Source organism: Rattus norvegicus, chromosome 1 (genome assembly GCF_036323735.1).
Source record: "Rattus norvegicus strain BN/NHsdMcwi chromosome 1, GRCr8, whole genome shotgun sequence".
Taxonomy (NCBI): domain Eukaryota; kingdom Metazoa; phylum Chordata; class Mammalia; order Rodentia; family Muridae; genus Rattus; species Rattus norvegicus.
This window is the reverse complement of record NC_086019.1, coordinates 4,001,030-4,018,531: the sequence shown is the minus strand read 5'-3', so window position 1 is coordinate 4,018,531 and position 17,502 is coordinate 4,001,030. Positions and strand designations below refer to the sequence as shown.

The window sequence follows — 17,502 nt, the reverse complement described above, 5'->3', positions numbered from 1 at the left end:
ATAATGTATTGTTTTCCTTTGTCTACTTAAGGATTTTTCTCCTGGAAGATATGACAGGTTTATTTCCAAGTTGTTTAAATATATTCTATTTATCCATCCTTCCATCCATCCGTCTGTCTCTCTAGTATCTGTCTGTCTGTCTGCCTGCCTGCCTGCCTGCCTGCCTCTATCTCCTTCCATGCAATCCTCTTGCATCAGCCTCTGAGCTGGAATTCCAGGTACAGGTGCATACCACTATACCCAGCTTGAGTTATTTATATTATGTCCACCAAATTTGGTAAATTTATGACCAATATTTCCTTTAAAATTTAAAACAAAAACCAAACAAACCAGTTTATAAAAGTACACAGAAACTAAAGTAAGGTTGCCTATAGCATTAAATAAAGACATTAGACATTTACATAACAAAGAAAACAGTGATCCAAGAAAGGTCGAGTTCAGAAAAACATGATCAGAAATGCATGTAAATAAACACCAGTAGACACACATTAAAGATTAACAGAGCAGCCATTTCCCAGAACTTTCTCAGGACAGACCAACTTGAACACCATTTGCCTGGCATTTACTATGACTGTATCTGGGAGAGAACTGGGTTCTATGGCTATGATCTGACACCCAACAATAAACATATCTTATAAACTGAATGTACATATTTGTCACAGGAGGTACAAAGTCACCATGTCCAAGGACAATCCGGGAACAAAATGTTCCTTTTTTCTGGAGCCTCTCACAGATCCCCAAGACATTGTTCACCACGTGACATCCTTCAGACATCATTCTAACAACAGGTGGAGATGTCATCTGCACGGGCACTCACCATGTGCCATTCATTTCCTCTTCTAAGTGGCAGCTGGTCTCCAGAATCTGCTGGACTCGGTTCTGCCCAGTATCTTCAAGGAGGTTTTCCCCATGGAGTTTGTCACTATCATATGTAACAGCACATATCCATTAGGAGCTGATGTGGTAACACCAGAGGCAAGATCTGCAGTCATCTCTTACATAAGTCATAGGTCCTGTGGGTGATAGATCAGGTGATAAACTGGAAGGGCTGGAGTGAAGTCAGACTCCCTTGAGGCAGTACTTAGTTGACTCAAGCACCGGCTATGAGGTGGTGACATGTGCTTAACCTCAGTGCTCAGTGCTCACACAGCAGTAGCACAAGTTTGCGACCAGCCTGGGCCAAACTGGGAGATGAGATGTTCTCTTTCAAAAAGTAACAACAAGCTGATAGGGGCTCTGGTGGTTTGCATGAGAAAGTATATTTGAATATTTGGTTCCCAGCTGGTGGACTGTTTGGGAAGGATTAGGAAGTGAGGCCATGTTGGAGGAGGTGTGTCACTGGAGGTGAACACTGAGGTTTCAAAAGCCCATGCCAGGCTAAGTATCTCCCCCTGCCTCCTGTCTGTGGATCAAGATGTAAGCTCTTAGCCACTAACCGAGCACCGTGCCCACTTGCCTGCCACCATGCTTCCTTCCAGATAGGCTTGGACTAACCCTCTGAAGCTGTAAACTAGCCCCAATTAAATGTTATTTTCTGTAAGTTGTCTTGGTCACAGTATTCCTTTACAGCAACAGAACAGTTAAGACAAGGGGTCTCAGCCAACTTAGTAACAATGAGGATAAAGATGAGGTAGAGGAAATTAAAAATGATAAAAATAATTTATGATGAAATTCAGAGTACAAAACGACCTTCTTAAACAGTTCTGCAAACTAGACCATACGTATAATGGGTGTTTAAAGCTATGGTATAGGTTTGGTGGCTGCAATGGAACTTGTATTTTTGTGTCTCATACTGTAGTTAATCAGCTCCCAGTAGATAACACCATTTTGGGGCTTCTGATCATTTTGTTCTAGTCCTTAGTGATTTCCTGGTTTTTATGCTCAAAATAAACTCACCTCTATGCCCCATCCTGTGGGAAGAAGGCAACAGAAAGTAGAGAGCAAGGCATTTCAAACTTACCGTGTAAAATTTCCTTCTGTCCTGGTGATGGTGATAACCATGTCACAAATATGGACAGAGCCTCTTAGACAGCGGAGGCTGTCTGTAAACGAGGAATGAAGAATAGATGCAGGTAACAAGAACAGCCTCTGCCGTTATTCAGCCTAAGATTGAGTTATTCGTGAGCTAAGCGTGTAGTATTCGAGGCCAGCTCAAGGCTCCTCTCACAGATACTGGCAGGCACCCTGCTGGCTCACTGCCAGTAAACCCATTGCTATTGAACCGACATCAAGACTGTTACATCCTGTACTAGCAGCCTCTTCCCTGACTGCTACCTGAGAATGAGATCTTGGCTTCCAGCTCTTGCTAAGATCTTCTCTCAAACCTCAAAATGTGTAAGAGGATGCTCCATTCTCTTCAGAGACCACACTGTGCTGTCTGTGGTGCTGGGTCCAAACTCTCCTTGGACTCCATGCTATGCTTTTCCCCATCTGTCCATGGCATAACTCAGATAAACTCTTCAATCCCTAGTAATCCATCCCAGTGTTCTCCTGAACCATTAATTAGCTCCATTCACAATTCAGCTCTAAGGACCTATTTCCTCCGCCCCTGATGAACAAAATAAACCCCTTCCCAGTAGAAACAACCTAGAGTTACACCCAGATTGTGAATCCAGGAAGATGTGTCAGGTATCTGGGAGAATGATGATACACAGGCTACTGGGAGGTGGCCATCCATGCCTCAAACATTTCTGACAATTTCTCTCACCGTTTCAGGTATAAGCAGATAGGGGAGAGGGGAAAGCACCACCATAAGAAAGTATCTCAAAACTGAAGCATGAGGAATATGGGCCCTCAAAGCAGTGGAACAAATCGGGAATCTTGATTGCTTTGGGGCCAATGAGATTAATTTGGCCTCATGGAGGTCAAATGCAAATGTGTGAAGGGGTTAAAAACTAGGGGACAAAAGAAAGCAAGTGTAATGGTAACACTTGAAGTGTCTTCTGTTCACCTGATTTGAGAGCACATCTAAGAATCTGATTAGCATCTCCTGTGATAAAGGATTGCATGTAAAGGGAAACATCACTTTCATATTTAATAATTATGTTCGGGGCCAACCTGGTCTACAGAGCACACACACACACACACACAGAGAGAGAGAGGGGGGGGAGGGGGAGGGGGAGGGGGAGGGGGAGGGAGAGGGAGAGAGAGAGAGAGAGAGAGAGAGAGAGAGAGGTGTTTTACGATATAGATGAGATGGCAAACACCTATAATCTAGCACTCAGTAGGCACAGAGGACCAAAAGTTCAAAGCCAATCTTGGCCATGTAAGATCCAAACTAGCTCAAGTTGCATGCAAATTTGTCTCCAAAAACCAAAAGGAGAGAAGAGTTTTAAAATGGAATTACAAGGCTGGAAACCTAGTCAGAGGTTAAAAGCACTTGCTGCTCTTTCAGAGGACTGGAGTTCTCAGCACCCACATCAGGCACCTCAAAAACCACTTGTTACTGCAGCTCCAGGGGACCCAACACCCTTTCCTGGACCCTCAGGGCACCTCTGCGCATGCACATATATACATTTTTAAATATGTAAAATAATATGGAAATATAAAGAAGTCCTTTAATTTTCAATAGCTCTACCAGAGAAAATAAAAACGTCCCGTACACTCTGCTATAATCCATTTGTCTTGACTACATTTGGTTATACACACTTCCAGTCCAAAGCATCAAAGTTTTAACCATAAACTTTCTAAGATTATAGAAACAGAAGGAAGAAACTTAGGCTGATCCGAGGATGACAGCAGTGGACATGCTAACAGAGGTCCAGCCTAGACAGAGAACTCTAGGCAGCTAAGCAATGTTGCAGGTGGGAGAACGTCTTCTCCTGAGAAAGCACATCAAATGGTTATCCAAACTCCGTTCAGTCCTGAAGCCATATCCATACAGTAACATCATATGGACTGAATAGAATAAACACAGACACACACAGAAAGAGGCCATGAATTTGAGAAGTGCAAAGCGGGGGATGTTGGCGGGTTAGAGGTAGGAAAGGAAAGGGAGAAATGGTATCATTCTATTTTGATTTGAAAAATTAAGAAATTATATAAAGGTAAAAAAAAATCTCAAAAAATAGTATAAATTGGGATGGTAAACTGACTCAGCAGGTAAAGGCACCTGCCTGCCTCCCAGCCTGACAACAGGACTCAACAACCCTGGAGAACCCTGTGGTTGAAGGAGGCAACTGAATCCCACAAGTCCTCTGATCTCTTCATGCATGCGGAGCAAAGGCACATACAGACAACACATAAACGTGACAGAAAGTTAGAGGAAGGAAGGGAAGATAGATAAAGGAAGACAGACAGACAGACAGAAAGGGTCGCTGCTAAGATTGCTCAGATGGTAAAGGCTCTTCCCCCAAACTGGAAGATCCAAGTTTGATCCCAGCACCCACATGGTCAAAGGACAGAAACGACCCCGGAAACTCGTCCTCTGACTTCCATGTGTGCACGAATGCCTCCCAATAAAACATAATGAAGAGTAACATAGTTCAGCTTTCCAGTCATAATTGAAAAATTTGAAGTTTGCTTTTTTATTATCCCAGCAAATATTACACTAGAAGAAATGATTGGGAAAATACAAATGGATTCATTAAAAACAGACTGATTATTTGCTCTATTACATTCAGAAATATCCAAAAACAGTTGTTATATTGCAAAGCTGTAATTTTTTTCTAGCAAAGCACTGTTTTATAAAATGGTAGTGTTGCCATTGATTCCATTTTAATACAAAATACTTACATACATAATACAATATAAAAGTAAACTGGGTAGTGCCCTCCACAAAGGAATATACTAAGGCACTTTTACAAATATATCAATATGTTGACCCAAATTACATTTTTAGATTCAAAAAACAGACTGTTTTACTTTAAATATCAAAGGGATCTTTTTATTAAAGAAAAATTTCTAAAGTACCTTGGGTAACAGCAGCAGCATATCTAAAACTCCTCCCACCGGGTTTCTAATTTCTAACATATTATTAAATCGGAATAAAACATTTCCACTCACAGCTTTGCACTTCTCAACAGCAGAAGGTAAATAACTTTTTAAAAAAGTCAATCTCAAAGTGACTTCTTAGTCATACATTCTATAGTTTCTATTACAAATAGGAAGTAGGACAGATACAGCAACAGGGCCCGCCTCAGGACGTCACTGAACAATACACAACAGTATGTACAAGTACATAATTATAGAACGCATTTTATAAATACCACTGATACACATTAAAGGGGCAAGCACAGGAGACGGCAGGCTTAAGGGAGAGCTGGAGAACAGCGTGTCTGTCCTGTTAAAGCTAAGTGTCTACGTTTTTTTATGCTGTTCTCATCGTTTGCTCAGAAAGCAGCAGCTCCTATGCTGGGAGAACTGGGTGTAGTGGGGGGGGGGGGTGAAGTAACCAAAATGAGCATCCAAAATATTAAAATTGTGGACAAAATACTAAAATCGCAGATAGCAAATCCTTGTATACTGCCTCAGACAAACGCTAGAAGCTCATCCTGTCAGAGGGAAGCATAGGAGGACATATAATTTGTAGTGTTTACGTCCTGAGGAGACACGGTTGTGGGGAGGAGGCAGCACCTTGGCAGTCCTGCAGGGTGAACATGACAAAGCTGGTTTTCTCCTGTATTGCACAGTAATCCAGGTGTAAAACCACTAAATGAAAATGTCAGTCTGAGTGAAGTGCCCAAAGAACAAGAGGGCTGTCTTACAAACGTGGGAACCCAGTCAAACATCCCTGAATGCGTGTTTTGCATAGGCTTTTAAACTATTCGAATGCTCCATGCTGTTAAGACTGTTAGGTGATAACACATTCTCTTACAGCTCTCCTTAGGAATCCCAGAAACATGACATTTCAGTGCCCTCAAAATAGTGTTTAAAACATGTGAGCGTTGTGCCGGCCTTCGTCGGGTCACACAATAGCAAACCATTAATTTAAAAACGTGCTCATCTGAGCTCTGTGCAATAAATTAAAAGTTCTCACCTTGATACAGCAATTGACTCTAACCTGTTGTCTTGTAGGTCTTTAACCTGTTGTCTGGGATGTTTTTTCACACCCAGGGTCTCTTGGGAGTGCATGCAACACTTTTTAATGTATGTGTTGATACACTTTTTTTCAGTAGGGCCTGAGTTCACACAGCCTTTATCTAAAAAGAACCCAAGCTCAACATGAAAGTGTATGCTAATGTTTTTCTCTCTCCCCAATTCAACCAAATAGCTTTGTCTTTAATTTTACTATACATATGGTTTTAAGCAAGTTATCTTTTATAAGAGAGCTAGATAGGTAAATATCATTCCTCTCCACAAACATTAAGTCTGATAAAGCAATTCATGTTAATAAGCCTTACGAAAATGAAATAATATGCAAACTTTCTAAGGTCAAAATACAGCCCCATTCTTCCTAAAAGACGTCCCTATGCATTCTGTTATGACTCCACAATTCCTCCTTAGAACCTAAACATTATATAAATAGGACATTAATCTTAAATAACTTAGGAAGTCTTCACTTTCTAAACTACTACGTATCTAAATAGGAATGGTCATCCCAATTAAGAGTTAATTAATTATTTTTTAACCAATTAATCTACTCTTAGGTATAATAGTGCCAAGTAGTTACATTTTCCTTTGCCAACAATTTGTACTGTAGCACTGTTGTGAAAGAGGAAATCTGCAGCGGTGCTGACACAGTCAAGGTTGGTCACTGTACCACAAAGGCACCCGTATGTGGCAGGGGCTGGGCCTGAACCCAGGGCTCTGTGTGTGTTAGGCAAGTGCTCTCCCTCTGAGCCACACCCCCAGCCCCTGGAAAATGTACTTTCTTAGTGAGTACATACACAAAAATTCTAATAACAATTTTACAAACTGAAAATAATTTCTTTGCTTAGGGGATGGAGATTTTTCTTCAAATTTTAAGATACAAATATTACAGACCTTAGTTTTTCAGTTTGAAAATTCAATTTATGGCAACTTTGTTCCCTTTTAAAACTGGAAACAGTTGGGTGGTGGGTGGTGGGTGGTGGCACACACCTTAAATCCCAGCAAATGGGAGGTAGAGGCAGGTGGATCTCTATGAGTTTGAGGCTGGCCTGGTCGCAAAGCGAGTTCCAGGATAGCCAGAGCTACAAAGAGAAACCCTGTCTCAAAACCAAAAACCAAAACCAAAACAAACCAAAAACAAAAACTCAAAAAATAAAACAAAAACTCAAAAGCAGCATTAAAACCAATAAAGAAACAAAACTAGTAGTGCTCTGGCTTCTTTTAAAGCCGGTATTTGAAAGAAAAATGCTAGGTTAAAGATTTCTGAGGAGGGAAGGGGCAGACTGCATTATTTCTAGTGAACATGCTGTTTTTGCTCTGTATTTGTGATTCCAGGACACGACTTCCAGATTAGAATTACTCTAGGAACAGCTTCTAAAATGATGGCTTGATTTCTTTAGCTCAGTGTGAACTAAAACCAAAGTTACAAGGGAAATACGGATATGTTTCATATTTGGTTAAAGCAAGATAAAACTGTCTTTCAAAAATCTTCAAAAACTCTTGAACATATATACAAAACATACCAGGCTTCTCTTTTTAAACAGAGCACTATTTTTTAAGTACTTTAAGTACCAAGAACTGACTACAATACTCAGTTCATAATTTACTTTCCTTATAACAATTTATTCTAAATTACTGAATTAAAAGGGTGGAATAAATTAACATTTTAAAACAATTTCCCATAACTTAGGAAAATAAAATATTGTACACAGAGCACACAAACTCTGTCACATTTGCATAATCTTCTCAAAACCTCAAAAACCCCTGCATTTCAGGCCTTTCTGCAAATTTTTACAATTATCTCCCAGTTTATTAAACATACACTAGATCACGGTTGTTTACATCTGAGCCTGTGTGTTGATCGTCTTCATCGGACTGCTGCTCTGAGCCCTGGGAACTAACGTATTCATATTCGATGGGCTTTGGATAATTATATGGGTAGCCATTGTCATCAAAGAACCTCCGAAAGGTAAACTCATAGAAAGCATGCTCAGGGTGCTTTCCGTTTTTATACCATCCGTTCAGAGTGTCGTTGATATTTTCTTCCTCGTTACCATCGCTCCACAACTTATCAGGGTCAACAGGGTCAAAATTGGACGTGTCTGTTGGGTGCGTGATTTTGGGGATGTATGAAGCAGACTGCTGTCTCAGATCACTAGAGAAATCAATGGTCTTAAAAAATGGATGAGCCTTTATTTCATCAGCACCGTTCTTGCCTAGACGGTCTTCTGGTCCTCGGCAAAGTTTGATAATGAGGTCAGAGGCTTCAGGACTGAGCTTGGCTTGAGGTGGGATGTGAAGAGAAGTTTGCCAGTTGATAACCTTGAAAGAAGAGTTTTAAAAATTAGGACGAGATGAAACACAACAATTTCCTAAGTTTTGTACCAAATGTCTTACTGGACTGCTTGGTTTTCTAAGTAATTTGCATGGTACTTTATCTTTAATAATAAATCACTGCTAAAAAAACACACCTTCTTGTATCCTCTCCTCGTAAGGAGACTCATAATAAGGTTGTCTGCTTTGCTTTGTCTGATATTTTTTGGTTTGTGTTTTGAGACAGGGTTTTTGTGTGTGTAGCCCTGGCTGTCTGGGACTAGCTCTGTAGACCAGACTGGCCGCTAACTCAGAGATCCGCCTGCCTCTGCCTCCCTAGTGTTGGGATTAAAGGCCTGGGCCACTGCTGCCCAGACATCTGTTTGGGTTTTGAGACAGGATCTAGTAGCCTTGGCTGTTCTGCAACTTGCTAATAAGTAAATCAGGCTGTCCTGGTACTCACAGATCTTCCTCTGTCTACCAAGTCCTGGAATTAAAGGTGTGTACAGCTATGCTAGGCTTAAACAGGTTGAACATTCCCAATCCAAAAACTCCAAAATCTGAAACATTTTAAAACATAAAAATTCGGGGGCTGCAGAGATGGCTCAGCAGTTAAGAGCTCTGGCTGTTCTTCCAAAGGTCCTGGGTTCAATTCCCAGCAACCACATGGTGGCTCACAACCATCTGTAATGGGATCCAATGTCCTCTTCTCGTGTTTCTGAAGATGGCTACACTGTACTCATATACATTAAATAAATAAAGAACATAAAAATTCTTAATGTTGATATGATATCATAAGTAGAGAACTCTATACCTGAGCTATGTGGATTGCACTCAAAAAGGAACTGGGGTACAACTCAATGGCAGAGCACACTAGTTTAGCATATCCAAGGTCCTGGGCTTGAATTCAACCACTCCAAAAAAACAAAACCATATAGAAATAAAAGTACACTAAAACTGTAATATAAAAATATCATCGTATTTGACATATCAAATGAACTTCATGTTTAAACATGGGACCTATCCCTAAGAAATCTGTGGGTCTATGTAAACATTTAAAAATCTAAAGCCAAAGGCAGATCTCTATGAGTTTGAAGCCAACTGATCTATATGGTGAATTCCAAGTCACGCAGAGCAACACACTTGAGAGACCCTGTCTGAAAACGAAACAATATCTGAAAGAATGTGAAATACTTCTGTCTCAATGATTCAGGAAAGATACATAAGTACACAGCACATTTAAAGATTCATGGTAGAAGGCTGAGGATTTTTCATGCAGGTCCTATACCTTACCTTCATTTGGGTTTCTAATGGTGTTTGTGCCAAGAAAGGAGGTTGTCCCACCAACATTTCAAAAAGAATAACACCAACACTCCACCAATCACACAGCTGTGTATATCCTAAAAGTACCAAAATTATTCGGTTATTCACAAGAATGCTTTTAAAAAATGTTCAGAATACAAACATTAGCATTAAGTCAACAATTTATAATGTATAATCAAGACTTTTATCTTTAACCTGAAAGGAACAGGTATATTCTAGAGTAAGATTGGCTGATTTAAAATACTACTGAAATACTTGTGAAAAAGTAGATGCTTCACCTGTCCGTAGTAGCACTTCAGGTGCTATATAGTTGGGAGTCCCAACCAGAGAGTGAGCTAGACATCGCTGGTGCTGGCGAGCAGCTCTCCGCTCTAGTGGCTTCAGTCTGTCCCCACACCGACAGTTGGAAGGATCTCCCCATTCGCTACTGAAATCCATGCTATCTTGCCGTGGGTGATCCCCTGTGCAAGAAAAAGAAAAAATCAAATGTAGCAGTAAGGACAACAGTAACGTCAAGTCTGTTTAACCTCTGGTCACGATGCAGGGCTAGTAATATTCTCCTGTGATGGGTAGGTGTGTGAAGGACACCACATCCCTGGCAGTATTACTATTACTGATGGGACTGCTGAGCTGTCAACAGGAACGGTTTTGAACTAAGAGAAACTGAGACTCAATAATTTATGCAATGCTAACACTGTAAGTCTGGAGCAGTGGAGAAAGTACCTCACTCGGACTGTTATTATTATTTTTTTCCTGGGGTATTCTTAAACACATTTCATCAACTTTATTCAATTAGCAGATGACAATAAGCAGAACGATTCTTCCCTCAGCTGACACTGGCTGGGAAGAAGCACAACGATCGATCTAACATAAGAAACAGTGACCATGAGGGCTGGGGTGGGGCTCGGCTGGCACGGTGCTTGTCTCGCCGTCTTCCATGCCCAGAACTGCAGTATCTTGGCTTGCTGGAATCCTACCACAGCTTTGCTGGCTCCTGTTAATTTCTCTTTGAAGATGTCTACACCACTGTATACATGTGGTATATGTGCATGAGTTGGCCCAGTGCCCTCAGAAGCAGCAGTCTCATGTCTGCCTGGAACTGGAGACACAGGCAGCTCTCCTCTAACTACATGGGTGCTGGGAACTAAGCACAGGTCCTCTGCAAGAGTACTGTGCATTCTCAGGGCTTGAGTCCTAATTTTTTTTTTTTTTTTTTTGAGGCCATGTCTCATTATAACCCACACTGGACTCAACCTTGCCATGATATTAATCCCAGCACTTGGCAGGCCTCCAAGACTTCAAGGCCAACCTCATATTGAGTTCCAGGAAACTTGAGCTTTGGGGGGGTGTGGTGCTCAGGACCTGAGTTTTTTGGTTTTTTTTTTTTTGTTTGTTTGTTTTTGTTTTTGTTTTTTTTTGTGGTGGTTATTGTAAACAAGGAAATTTTTAAAAATTAAAAGAGATGCTCCAACATATAATAAGAACACATGCTCCATTAAGTTCATAGCAGCCTTATTTATAATAGCCACAAGCTAGAGGAATAGATACTGAAAATGTGGTACATCTACACAATGGAATATTACTCAGCTATCAAAAACAATGACTTCATGCAATTCACAGGCAAATGGATGGAACTGGAAAATACTATCCTGAGTGAGGCAACCCAATCAGCAAAGAACACACATGGTATGCCCAAAAGCTTGGATTACCCAAGATACAATCCACAGACCACATGAAGCTCAAGAAGAAGGGAGCAGAAGGGAGATGCTTCTCCTTCTTAAAAGGGGGAACAAAAATATTCATAGGAGGAAATACAGAGACAAAGTTTGGAGCAGAGACTGAAGGAAAGGTCATCTAGAGACTGCCCCATCTGGGGACCCAGCCCATATACATATAGCCACCAAACCCAGACAATATTGCTGATGCCAAGAAGTGTGTGCTGACAGGAGCCTGATATAGCTGTCTCCTGAGAGGCTCTGCCAGAGCCTGACAAATACAGAGGCAAATGCTCACAGCCAACTGAGAATGGGGTCCCCATTGGAGGAGTTAGAGAAAGGATTGAAGAACCCCATAAGAACAATACCAACCACCCAGAGCTCCCAGGGACTAAACCACCATCCAAAGAGTACACATGAACAGACCCATGACTCCAGTTGCATATGTAGCAGAGGATGGCCTTGTTGGGCACCAATGGGAGGAGAAGCCCTTGGTCCTGCCAAGGCTGGACCCCACAGTGTAGGGGAATGTCAGGGTGGGGAGGTGGAAAGGGGTGGGTAGGTAGGTTGAGGGACACCCTCATAGAGAAGGGGGAAGAGGAATGCGATAGGGGGTTTATGGATGGGAAACCAGGAAAGGGGATAACATTTGAAATGTAAATAAATTTTAAAAATTCAATAAAAAAATTAAAAGAAAAAAGTCCCAGCCAGTAAAGTGACAGCTGCAGATACCTAAGGATCCTTAACACCCTGTAAAAACTAGTGCCATGACCCTACCCCGGGGAAGGCAGAGACAGGTGGACCCCTGGAACTCACTGACCAACTAGGTCATTAGTTCCAGTCCCTTGTCTCAAAAACTGAGTGGGAAAAAGAAGTTTTGTCGACAAGACTCAGCTGGTCGAGGAGCTGGCCAGCAAGCCTGATGACCTGCGCTGGACCACTGCAGCCTCCATGATAGATGGAAAGAACCAAGTACCACATTTGCCCTCTGACCTCCAGTTACTGTGACATGCACACACTGTGCAGACATGTACAATGTATAAACGTAAACGCCAACATTAAGATAACAGTCAAGGAAGACACCTGACATAGACCTCTGCCCCCACACACGTCCATAAAAACACACCAACCTTCCACACAGCAAGCTGACATGTTTAGCTTGGAAGATGCCCTGTGTGCCAGTCCCCAGCACTACACACGCACACAAAAAGATATGGCAAAGATCTGCAGTCCTGCTACACAGAAAGCAGACACAGAAGGTCACTTGAACCCAGGTGTTCAAGACCAGCCTGGAGAAAAAACACACTGAGACAATACAAGCGATGGCACAAATGTGACTTGACAGTTATATTAACTGGATGGCAATGCAGAACGAAGGAGAACGTAACATTTGATAAGATGTAAAAGGTAAGAATCAGTCACATGAAAATGAGGACAAGGCTTCCACAGAGAAACAGCAACACAAGGCAGGCAGCATGTTCAATAAGGGAGAGCCACAAGGGCAACACAGAGATTTACACTAAAAGATATGGGAGAGTCTGAAGCAGGAGAACAGTAAGATCTGATGGGTGGCTGAGGAAAGGAGACCCCACGGAGTGGAGGCTGCAGCTGCTCTGTGGAGGGCAGACCTCAGGGAAAACAGGTGGAGACAGCCAGCATTCCAGGAGATGCGGCTGAAGGCAGAGCGGAGCTGCAGAGGGGCTCGGCCATCAGTGCAGGGGCCAGGGCCACACTCTTCCAGAACAGAGAAGGATGGGATTGAGCAGACAGCTGTGGTAGTTCTTTTAAGTTTTAACAGCTCTATAAAATCCATATGTAAACAGGAAAAGACCATTTCTAGAGAGACACAAATCTGAAATTAACCTAATTGTAATAATCTCCTGGGAAATTTCATTAAAATATAATTCTCATTTTCCAGAGACATTCTTCAATCAAAAGTCTGGAACAAAGCCTAGGATTTATACACTTGAGGAGAATTGGAGGTAATAAAGTTAAATGTGGAAGACAGTTAATTATATCCATTCAATGTGCTGGGTATGGAAGAACATACCTATAATCTCTGAGCTTGGAACATTGAGACAGGATAACTGAGTTTAACAGTGAGTCCAAGACTAGCCTGTCCTGCATAGTGAAACCCTCTCTCAATCAAATACATGAAAAAGAAAGCGGTCGATCTGCCTGTGTTCACAGACGCACAGAAGGCTAACACTTTTACCTTGGAGGATGCTATAAGTACTAAGTTAAAATTTATGTAAAGCACCTAGGATACAGTAAGTATTCAACAAGTGTTAGAGCAACTTACACTTCCATTAGCGCTTGAAAGGTTCTTTGAGGCCGTGTGGTAGAGATAACATGGGCCCTGTAATCAGACAAACCTAAGTTCAAAGCCTAGCCCTTACACTTAACTTTGTCTGACCTTGGATGAGTTACTTCACCTAAGTCTCACATCTTCATTCTGCTTCAGTGTCATATGACTAAATAGAATCATGTGTATGTATGTGTTGGGTTAAAAGGTTATATGACAGTTAAACAGGTTATATGCTCTAAATAGCACTGAAAACACACACTTTCATAGAGAAACCTCAAAAACAAAACAAGTAAACAAAAAAAGAAACAAAAATACATAATGATTATAGTTTCAAAAATAGAAAAAAAGAAGTAATATATTGGTGAGAAATATAATATATAAAGCTATACAATATGGTGTCCAGGCCTAGTTGCACAGGCCTATGATCCCAATTATTAGAAACCTGAGGCTGAAGGAACCCAAGTTGAAGCTTATACTGGGTATAAGTTCAACTGTAGTCTGGGCAACCTACTGAGATATTGTTTCAAAATAAGAAATACACATGGTAAGGCTGCAGCTCGGGAGTAGAATGCTTGTCTAGCAGGCAGGGGCTCGGAAATAGCAGCAGCAAAATAAGAAAAGTAAAGAATGGGGTACAACGTTCTAAATAATGGATGTCTCCGGGGAGACTTTATTCAAAAATTATTTTAAAAACTGGCACATTTCAAAAGTTACAAAATTTTGTATTAGTTACTTAAATTTTTTTTAAAATTTATTTATTTTCTGTATACGAGTACACTGTAGCTGTCTTCAGACATACCAGATCCCATTACAGATGGTTGTGAGCCACCATGTGGTTGCTGGGATTTGAACTCAGGACCTCTGGAAGAGCAGTCGGCGCTCTTAACCACTGAGCCATCTCTCCAGCCCCTTAAAATTTTTAAATAATATTTAGAAATAAACTTTATGTACTTTTTAACTTTATAAATGTATATGCTCATGAGATTCATCCAGATTTATTAAGAAAGTAAGAACCAGTCTATATGTCTACTGGTCTCATCAGCGTTGAAGCCATTGTAAGTCGTGCTGCATAAACGGACTACACTATGGTGAGTTCAATGGAACTTACAAGCTCACTTACCACTCTGGTAGTACTTGGAGTCATGTGTCCATCTGAAGCCAGTGCACAAGCCAAAGTCAGTCAATTTAATATGTCCATCTCGGTCAATCAAAATGTTATCAGGTTTAATGTCTCTATGAATAAAACCCATTTTATGAACACTTTCAACTGCACAGGTAAGTTCTGCTATGTAGAATCGTGCCAGGTTTTCGGGAAAGATGCCCATTCTAATTAACAGGCTCATCATATCACCCCCAGGAATGTAGTCCATCACAAAGTACAAGTTGTCCTTGTCCTGGAATGAGTAGTACAAGCGGACCACCCACTCGTTGTCAGCTTCTGCTAGGATATCTCGCTCAGCTTTCACATGAGCCACCTGATTTCGGAGCAGAACGTCTTTCTTTCGTAGAGTTTTTGTTGCATACAAAGCTTTCGTATCGACTTTTCTTGCTAGACAGACTTCACCAAATGCTCCTATTCCTAATGTCTTTATCTTTACAAACATAGACTTGTCCATTTTAGCCCTTTTAAGACGAATATAGTTAGACTCTTTCTGGCAAAGCATCTTTCTCATTTGATCCTGGGCATCTTGAGATAATCCAACCTAGGTAAATAAACTAGAGGTTAAATAAGGAATTGTATTAAATAGTAAGACACGGCTTAAAAAATAATTCAGGCATATTTTTGAAAGTTAAATGCATAATTTTTAATAAAGCATGTTAGAATTCTAGACTGTATTTCAGAGAAAAATTAATGATCAAGTCAAGCTTAAGAGATAGTAAACAATACACAAAGTGAGTATATATGCAAATCCAGCTGTGGGGAGCAACAAGAGGACATCAACAGTCAGGCTTCTACTCCTCTCTAAAGCACTCAAGGAATAGCTTCGAATGCACAATAAAACCAGTGTCTGTGAACACACATTCTCAGTTCTCGTCATGCACATCTCCAGACTACAGGGTCAGACACCTTCACTAAATCTTTTTTTGTAGAATGGCTAGGCCTCAAATATTTTCCCCTTGATTTTCTTTCACAGAAAGAATTCTTTCACTCTAGGTTCAATCATTCTTTAAAACAGGAAGGAAGGAGGGAGGAAGGAGGGAGGGAGGAAGGAGGGAGGGAGGGAGGAAGGGTGGCCTCAGCTGGTAAAGGCACCTCTGGCCAAGTCTGACTCTCTCCGTTAATCTAGGACCACATGGTGGGCAGAAGCAACCAACTCCTTCATGTTGTCCTCTGAACTCTACATGTTCTCTGAGCTAAAAAAATAAATAAAAGTCATGGTAATCTTCTTTTTCTTTCTTAGGATATCAGCATAAAGGTGAGACCCAGTCCACCTCTAACAAAGTACAAAAGGGATAACGTGCTTATCCTTTAGATATTCTGAAGTAGTTTTTAAAGTTCTTGTGAATAAGGGCACTATCACAATGGATGAACACAAAGGTCAGTTGTAAGCAGTGGACTTAGATGGCCTGTAGGGGTTCTTAGCTCAGGAAGAATTTACTAACGTTGAAAAGGACAAGACTTAGAAAAGTAGAGTCTAATTTTAGAAATGCAAGACTAATTTCAATACAGCAACCTCATGCTTCTGTTAGGATGTGCATTTGCATGCAATGTTTTTTCAGAGTGGTAGCATGCCAGACTTAGTACAGAACTCTTTCTCTTAAAATCTTACTTGCCTACACAGTAATGGAGGCTACAGAAGTCAGCAAAGCTTCCAACACCATGAAAGTTTAAGTCAGCTATTAGTGAAAGTGAAGAGGAAAAAGGAAAAATAAACTAAGAAAAATAGACAGACTTAAGTAAGAAATTCTAAGAACAATATGAATAAGAGAATTTGGGGTATTTCTCATTTAACATAATTATTTATAGTAAGAAAACAGTGTACTGAACTATAAAGTGAGATTTGAGAAGAAGCGTAATCTTCTCACACTTTGAGCAGTAGATGTCAAACAAGGGAGGAGTCAAAGCTTGGCGTTCTGAGCATAAGACAACACCATGATGGTGATAGTCCTACCCGGGAGCACAGCGAGCCCCGTCTCCTCCACACACCCAGCATTTCAGCACATTTTCCTCAAATATTAGAAGAGGAAAGTAACGGTAAAGCAATGGTTCTGACATTTCTTTTTACTTCTGTTTTTAGCTTTTTTCTTTGTGTGTGTGTGTGGGGGGGGGGGGCATGTGCTTTGCTGTATAGATGTGGGAACTAACAATGCAGACTGCTGGCCTCCGCCTCCTGAGTGCTGAGATTAAACGTGGGAGTCACCATGCCCAGTGATTTTAACACTTTCTAACAACGTGTATGTAAGGAATAAACATCAGATTCTCAACCAAATGACAATGCTTTCTATATGTATCAAGAGGTAACTCAGATATTTCTATCTGACTTGTGTATGTTGTAAAATAATGTATAAAATCTAGAACCTGTTGGATATTGGTAGCATATGCCTTTAATCCCAGCATTTGGGAGGCAGAGGCAGGTAAATCTATGTGAGTTAAAGTCCGGACTGATCTATAGAGTGAGTTCCAGGACAGCCAAGGGTACAAAGTAAAGCCCTGTCTTGGAGGAAAAAAAAAAAAAACAAAGTAAAAATTAAACCTCGTTTCAATTTCCATATTTCATATACTTTATATATATATATATAATTTAAAAGTTCTATAAGAAATGCTGAATAATCACTGAAAATGCTATCATCAAAATTCTCCCAGTTTACTCA

The 17,502-nt window shown here is 40.8% G+C and overlaps 1 protein-coding gene across 5 annotated transcripts in view; it reads right to left on the bottom strand.

Annotated features, from left to right (window-relative positions):
• Nucleotides 1–4,502: 4,502 nt before the first annotated feature.
• Nucleotides 4,503–17,502, bottom strand: part of Lats1 (large tumor suppressor kinase 1) — a 33,229-nt gene continuing 20,229 nt past the window's right edge. For 4 of the 5 annotated variants that reach the window (NM_001134543.2, XM_039110894.1, XM_063288618.1 and 1 more), the window contains 4 exons: nucleotides 14,810–15,392; nucleotides 9,945–10,127; nucleotides 9,637–9,743; nucleotides 4,503–8,352 (listed from right to left, as the gene is read on the bottom strand). In NM_001134543.2, the coding sequence (NP_001128015.2) occupies nucleotides 7,843–8,352; nucleotides 9,637–9,743; nucleotides 9,945–10,127; nucleotides 14,810–15,392 (1,383 nt within the window). In that variant the 3' untranslated portion in view covers nucleotides 4,503–7,842. Of the gene's footprint in view, nucleotides 8,353–9,636; nucleotides 9,744–9,944; nucleotides 10,128–14,809; nucleotides 15,393–16,464; nucleotides 16,528–17,502 lie in introns of those variants that run through there. The other variant, XM_063288621.1, reaches the window with a different exon arrangement.